This window comes from Phaethon lepturus, unplaced genomic scaffold (assembly GCF_000687285.1).
Source record: "Phaethon lepturus isolate BGI_N335 unplaced genomic scaffold, ASM68728v1 scaffold57909, whole genome shotgun sequence".
Lineage (NCBI taxonomy): Eukaryota > Metazoa > Chordata > Aves > Phaethontiformes > Phaethontidae > Phaethon > Phaethon lepturus.
In genome coordinates this window covers 1-7,847 of record NW_010562509.1, presented here as the reverse complement: position 1 = coordinate 7,847, position 7,847 = coordinate 1, and the positions used below count along the sequence as shown (strand labels likewise).

Sequence of the window (7,847 nt, the reverse complement as noted above, 5' to 3'; positions counted from 1 at the left end):
AGGAATGGTTCCATCTGCAGTGAGCAGAACTCCGAGATCGAATGCATTAATTTATGGAGATCTAAGCCTACTTTGTTCCTGAACGGGAGCATCAAGACCATGGATAGAAAGTGTTTCAGTTAACGTGCCTTGCCTTAAGCTGGTTTAGATAATTAACTCACTTGTTCTGCTTTGCAGATGTCACATTGTAAGCATGTGGTATATGTGTTAATGTCACAGTGAAGATATTGAATTGGCTGGAGAGAGAGGGAGATTCCTAATGTTAGATGTTCTCTTTTCGAAACCATAAATTCAATTTGAAGAATATACTTCAAATGTCAGTGGAAATCTGCGTGTAACTACTTCAGAAACTGACAAAATTTTGGGGAAAAAAGTTTATTATTTCAAGTTTAATGTTACACACAAGACCGTAATTTTTGGACATATCTCCAAATTTTAAAAGCTAGCATTGGAAGATTTTGTGAAGTTTCATTAGGCATGTCTCTTGTTTAATGTTTCTGTCTTCATACTAGCATTACAACTTTAATATTCAGAAAACCAATATAAATATATTTAATCTATTTTAGGTGGTGCAGCTTATCAGCACAGAGATACTGCCATATGCTAATTTTATTCCTAAGGAATTTGTTGGTCAAATAATGACTATGCTCAATAAAGGCTCAATACATTCTCAATCATCCTCCTTTACAGGTATGGTACCTGAATGACAAAAGATACAGTGTTTAAATCTACATCTACTAGAAAGTAATGAAAATGTTGAGAGTACTTATTCTGATAAAGACTTGAAGGTGTATGTCACGTATTCAGTATAAACTGTTTAATATCTGGCTTGTTTTTATAAACTATATTTTATTTCATGGAAGTTGCCAAGCATTCCTTGCAATTTTTTAAAAATTATTTCCTTACTTCTTGTAAGTATTGTACACATTGTACTTGTGTTACTTTACATTTATACTTTCTACATAGTTTGTTTTGCATTGTGCCAGCTGAAATAGTTCTAACAATAATTTCAGACAATTGTAAGACAGACATCCTGTTCTTAAAAACTGAATGACCTTAGCATAACGACATGGTGTACCTAACCAGATGTCTTCTCTGCCTGTAAGAAAAAACATTTCTAGTCTTTTTGGGAAAGACGAAGAAATGAACATAAGCCATTACAGAGAAAAATATTTGTATTGTACAGTACCAAATATTAGAACTTACGATGTAGAACTGGGGTTGCTGTTTGTTTTGTTTTTGTTTTTTTTTTTTAATTTATTTCATATATTTTATTATTAAAGCAATGTCAAGTAGGTAACATGTTACTGAATGTCTTGGGTATTTTATCTTTCATTTTTGGAACTATTGTGATTATTGCACAATCACCTTTTCTTAGAATGTATTCTTAATATTGGCTCATATCACTGTTAATCTTTTTTAATACTTATTACTTCAAGATTTGCAAAATACAGTAAAGTGATTGAAATGCAACATTTAGTGTGTTGGCATGCATGCTGCACAATTAAATGCGACATTTTACTTTGACAGAAGCTGAAATAGATATTCGAATGAGAGAGGAGTTTTCTAAGGTGTGTTTTGAAACACTGCTCCAGTTTTCATTCAGTAATAAAGTCACAACTCCTCAGGAAGGTTACATTTCCAGAATGGCACTTTCTGTGCTCTTGAAAAGGTCACAGGATGTATTGCATCGCTACATAGAAGATGAGAGATTGAGTGGCAAATGTCCTCTTCCACGGTATGTACATTGACTTTAGGAAATGAAAGGTATTACCAGTACTTTATGAGAAGAAGGTTGCATTCAAAATACCATTCAGTCATTAAAAAAAATACTCTGTGTGTGTTGAAATTAAAAGCCAGGGATTTTGTGGTGAAGACAACATTTCAAAGAAAATGTTGATACCAGGTTTTTGTTGAAAAAGCTTTAAATAATAATGGTCATATTCAGTGCTGTTACATAGATGACAGGAATGTGACTTGGTAACTAACACTTTCAGTTACTGAAACGTTTCTGATATCTGTAACAAAATTTCTGAAGTCTAATTTCCCTTTATTCCTAGCAGAGCTATTTATAGTTTCTAAATTGAGAGGTGGAGATTCTCTTAAAAAATGAGATAAAATATACAAACAGCAACATTATGAATCATTACTGAAGTAATTGTTCTTGAAACAGGAAAAATTGACTAGACTACCAGGAAATTCTATAAAATGGGAACTTATTTAAATTTCACTGAACTTGCAAAAGTTTTGATCATGAATGATGAAATTGATTATTTTCATGTTACAGTCATGTGCATGAGTATTTTCATATTGAGATGTGTATGCTGCTACTGTTTCCAGTATCAAATTTAAAACTACACTAGCCAAGACAACAGCAATGATGGTGCAAAAGTTAAGACAAATGATAACCTTGATATCTAAATATCCTTTTTTTGGTAGGCTTCATTGTAGCTGTTTCCATTATGTGTGGGGTTTTATGTAAGTTTTGTAGAAAACTTATATTCTTGAGACAAAAGTCAATAGTTGACTGTTTGCATTTTTCCCTTTGTAGGCAACAAGTAACGGAAATCATATTTGTTTTAAAAGCTGTCAGTACTCTCATAGATTCACTTAAAAAAACTCAACCTGAAAATGGTAAGTTATTGTTAAACAACATGGTTCTAAACAAGATAACTTTGTATCTGCCACGAAGACATATTTATTCTTTCCTGTAGTAATTTTCACACAAATTGGAAAGAAAAGTGTAATCTGTAAGATTCAGTATTTTGTAATTCTGTGTATATGTAGGTGGCAGGTAGGCAAAAAAAAAAAAAACCAACCACCCCACAAAGTTTTTCCAGTACACCTACAAGTACAAGGTCCTAACATACGATTAATAAAATAGAAAACTTCAATTTATGGTGTCTTGTATTAGATAGAGCTTGGTGTCTTCTAAAAAAAAAAAACCCAAAAAACCTTCCATAATATGTTGAATAGAAATCTTAAATATATGTAGTCTTCCTAGATCCTTTTTCTTCCCATGATACCTTTTTAGGTCGCTGTGGGTCACATTCACATAGGTGCACTCTGCAACTAAAGGGCTGTACAAGTTAAACGCATGGGCAGGCTGTTAGATACTTAGACTTGTGGTCTTGCTTTCCCTCCCTTTCTGCTCTAGTACCTCCTGTCCCCCGTATTGAGAAAGATGTCTTAGTTCATTGGTGCCCAAGTAAATGACTGACAGATGTATTAAACTGAATTAATTGGAATTAAATGGAAGACCTCAACTACGTTTATAATCATGCATCCTATTCCTCCCTTTAAGCTGCACCTACTGAATGCATAGAAAGTTCCCACCAGAAAACTTAGTCAGGAATCTTAGTTAGACCAGCTGTATTGGACCCTGCAACTCTGACAGAACTGCATATACAGCACTTCCCTCTACCTCCCTGCTTTTGATATTATGAGCAGAAAAAAATCTTTTCAGTCCTGAAACAAACAAACCAACAAGCCTCTCCAGAAAAACCCAGGCAGGTAGGCTTCCTGAAACAGGCAGTGCCTCACTTGCAGTGAGCAGCCAGATTTACGATAATGTCATTTCTAAGGCTGATGGCAAAAGCCTGAGGGCAGAACAGGATACGTAAAGCCTTTCGGCGAGCCTCGAAGGCAACTGAGGTGCTACTTTGGTGGGCCTTTCTCTTAGAGGGGTAGAGCAGCCAACTCAGTTGGACTGTTCCCCACATCCCTCTTCCTGCAATGACAGAAATTTTTCACCTGGTCCATGCATGGCAGCGATTGCCAGACCTGCTGCGTACTTTCCTGTGAAGAGAACCACTGGACAAACTGGAGAATCACTTTACTCCCACATCTTCTAGCTTTTAATAATTTTATTTCTTTAAGAAAATTATTAATGTCATCTGAAATTGGGGGTTTGTTCCCTTTGGAAAACAGATGAAACAGAAGAAACCCAAGAAGCAAGAAAGTGACATAGTAAGATTCATGTTACAATGTTTAACTTTACTTGTTAGACTAACAGCCTTTACTATGGATACTTTTGTGTCCAGTGTTTCTCCTTCTGCTTTCTGTAGCTCTTGTAATTGGGAATGATCTGAAATTAATAGAAGGCCTCAGTGCTGACAAGTTTCCAAAAGTGAAATGTGTGTCCAACTCAATTTTTTTGTCAATAGCTGAGAAAAGCAGGCAGAAAAATGTATGGGTGTTATGGATATAATAAAAGTAGTATCTTCAATCTGTCAGTTCTTCATCCAGAAAACATGGTGAATGACTCATATGTAGAAACACAGGTGTGTAGCACCATTTTATGGATACCCCATCTAGCTTCCAGCTGCTACTGCAAAAAAGAGTATGGCTGTCCTGCGAAAATCCTACATCTGGGAGCCCTGTACAGATGTCATAGTGTCTATGTAGCACTAGGTACCTATGTTTAGGCACCTGATGTGCCTTTATTTATACAGGTATTGAAAAAAATCTATTGTAAGAATTTGGGCAGTAGCAAGTGATTCAGTCTGTTCTTTTCTTCATTGCAGTTGACGCTAACACATGGGCGCAAGTTATTGCCTTGTACCCGACTTTAGTAGAATGTATCACCTGCTCATCCTCGGAAGTGTGCTCTGCTCTGAAAGAGGCACTGGTTCCCTTTAAGGACTTCATGCATCCACCAGCATCCAAGGTACAGAATGGAGAGTCTTGACCCCATAAAACGGGGGTTTTTTGTGGGGTTTTTTTAATTTTTTGAAGGAAAAAAGTATCCAAAAACGTTTGTTCCTGGGTGAAGTTTCTCTGATGAACTCTCTTGTGACTAGTACTTTGGCAACCAGTGCTGACTGCCTTTTAACTGTACTAACAAGAGCTCAGTAATACAGGCTATATCTCAAAGGTTCCAGAGTGAGTAGCAGTGCAAACCTTAAAAAAATTTAACCGAATAGTTGGAATCATTTATAATCTAATGTACTTGCTACAGTATCTTGAAGTGGTGATTGAAAAGTGGGCTTATGTACAGCTTGTTGTGTATGTGTTAATGATGTAATTAAAAATATTTCAATTCAGTCAGATTTATTAGGCTGGTGTTTTGCACCCTTTTTTTGAAGTACGAATTGTACTAAAATTTTATGCAAGATGGTACTGTAACATTCCATATATCTGTAACCAGCCTTTGTAAACAAAGGGAACTGATATACTTCTGTGTATAATAAATGGTACAGTTCTGTATAAAATAGTTGCACTTATTATTTAAATTCTTTTTAAAATATTGATAATGTTAAATGCTTGAAAATGTATTTATTATTAATAAGTTGTATGCTTGCATTTTTACTTACAGTTTGCCTTCTAAATTGCCAGATATGCTCATTCATATCTGATCATGTTATTAGTTTTTGCTTAATTGAATGTATCTTCTCTGTGGCCATTGGACATGTAAGAAAGGGTCATATGCCAAAAGATTGCAGCAAGCAGTCAGTAGTCTGCTGATCTCAAACTTCAAAGTAGTTGACCTGAAATAAGTTTGAATCTGCAGAAATCCACTGTAGCACTTCAATACTACCATACCTCACTTCATAATATATTGCTTTCAAGATGTTTGTTCTACTCCACTCTATCCATTTTTGTAGTTGCAGCCTTGCTTTAAAAAAAAACCAATACATATTTGAGGCTCGTTAGCCTTTTTTGACCTTCTCAGCAGGTATCACAGTCTTTGAATCATGACCCAAGATAGGTGATTTCAAATATCTGAAATACTTGGCTGTAATATTTTGTTCAATAATTTTGAGTGCTTTGTTTTGTAATGTCTTTTCAACCCAAACAAATTGTTCTAATCTTTTAATTATAAACTGTGTCTGATATAAAACCATGAGAAGTGTATTTTTCAAGATAGTTACTCATTTAGAAGTGCAGTAAAATTTGTCATTAAGTAAATGTGAATTTACTTCACGTAATACACAATCAAAGCAAAACACTTTTAATACTATTGTTTTTAAAGTTTGTGACTTAGCACTTAAACTCTTATTATTAAATCATAATTATGATTTCAGTAATGTTTCACCTGTATTCACATATTTTTAACCTGTAATATGAAAGCACAAAGGCCAAATGTGTATAAAAAAGGAAAAGGAGACAGGTGCCTTTCTGTGGATTTCAGAATTTCAGAGCTTACCTTTAGGTTTTTGTTCCTTAAAGTGTTTTGTAGATATTAAAAAATTATAATGTATAAGAAATGGTATTATATCTGTTTGCTTTACTCTTGTCTGGCTAAAGGGACAATGATTGGTACATGTCAGTAGATGTAGAAGTTGTAGAAGCTTCAAGTTGAGGATTTGATGGACTCTGTGTTAGAAACACCCTGCATGAAAAATGTTAATACAAGCACAGCTTTGAACAGCTTGCTCCCATAAAGCTCCAGTTTACGGTCCTTTTAAAGAGCTTTCTGTTTCAAAGTACAGTAAATATTAAAGACGCTTCAAGATCTTGCACATTTCTCAGTGACCAAAGCTGCATGGAACTTGATCGTAAAGCGTGGATAGTTTTTAGAGAACACACAGTTTACATTAAAGGAAACAAATGCTTCCCATTAATAGAATTTATGTCAAAATAGCTTCTTTGGAGGAGCCGTTCCAGCATAATGCAGAACTGGGTCCCACATACAGATAACAACACTATCCATACTCTGAAAGTGAAAACCTGGTAACTGCTCTCCTAATTAGTGGAAGATGCAAGGCCTATGAGGTCATTAAAGAAACAACGTGTAGGACAGGAAAGAAGGGTATTAATTTGGTTTAGAGTATATTATCTTAACCAGAATTTCTGGAAAGAGGTGTGCAGACCAAACTGAGTGAGTTTGTTTCTAATTAGTTTCTAGTTGGTTTTTCAGTGATAACACAGATGCATCCTGTCCAATGAAGCACATCTTCAGCTTTATCTGTATTTTAAAAAGGGGATGTATAAGTCTTTCCTGACTCTAGAACTTAAAATACTTTACTACCTATGGACACGAATCTTCAAAAAGTTTTGAAATAAACTACCAATCAGCTAACTTATCCATGCTATTTGAGGCATGTTTTAGACATGCAAGTTGAGGTTGACCATACTCAAACCACTTTCTTGTATTTTGTCTAAATAGTTTGAGAACTAAAACCAAAGCTACTTAGTTTAGAAAAGAGTTTTTTTGTTGACTAATTTTGTCTGTGAATAAGAATTATTCCCTTACTGTGCCTTCTTGTCCAGCACTCAAATATTTCTTCCAACCTAAGTAACAGTTTCTTTTTTCTATTGGTACTTTTTGCTAAATATTCTTAGGGCTTCTTCGATGCAAACAACATTTTTGAATATTTAAATTTCACATTTTTACATGTTTCTAATAAGATAAATCTTGTTCCTGAAGAAATCTAATTTAATTTAACGTTGCCTATTGAGTAGACCCACATCCAAGTTCTTTTCAAGTCTGTAGGGTTAGTCATGAGAAGTAAAACACACGGACATTTGCAGGATTGAGGTCTGCTTGTATCACTGAAATCAGCTACTAAAGGGGTATACAGCTGACTGTATAGAAATATGTCAGCTGGAAGTTAGAAGATAAGCATTAATTGTTATTGAATGTAACCACAATCTTCACCTTTCTTCTTCTCCTCGACTTTAAAAAAGACACAGATTGGGAAACCAAAGGGAAAATGTGGTTTTACGGATTATTAGAAGGTTCATAAGATTTTGGTTACTTGGGAAAACTTGTATGTCTCAAATGCCATGACCATTGCCTTAATGTACACAAGGATTTAAGATTATGTAGTAACTCTGATTAAGAAAAAGGAACAGATACCCAAGCTGGGTAAGTTCACAGAATCACTAAGGTTGGAAAGGAC

General features: G+C 34.8%; 1 protein-coding gene across 1 annotated transcript in view; it reads left to right on the top strand.

The window, feature by feature from the left end:
• LOC104626360 (protein MON2 homolog) overlaps positions 1-6,085 on the top strand; it is a 15,471-nt gene extending 9,386 nt beyond the window's left edge. The window contains exons 3-6 of the mRNA XM_010294268.1: positions 567-690; positions 1,531-1,738; positions 2,552-2,634; positions 4,527-6,085. Of these exons, the coding sequence (XP_010292570.1) occupies positions 567-690; positions 1,531-1,738; positions 2,552-2,634; positions 4,527-4,690 (579 nt within the window). The 3' untranslated portion in view covers positions 4,691-6,085. The remainder of the gene's footprint in view (positions 1-566; positions 691-1,530; positions 1,739-2,551; positions 2,635-4,526) is intronic.
• Positions 6,086-7,847: the final 1,762 nt, after the last annotated feature.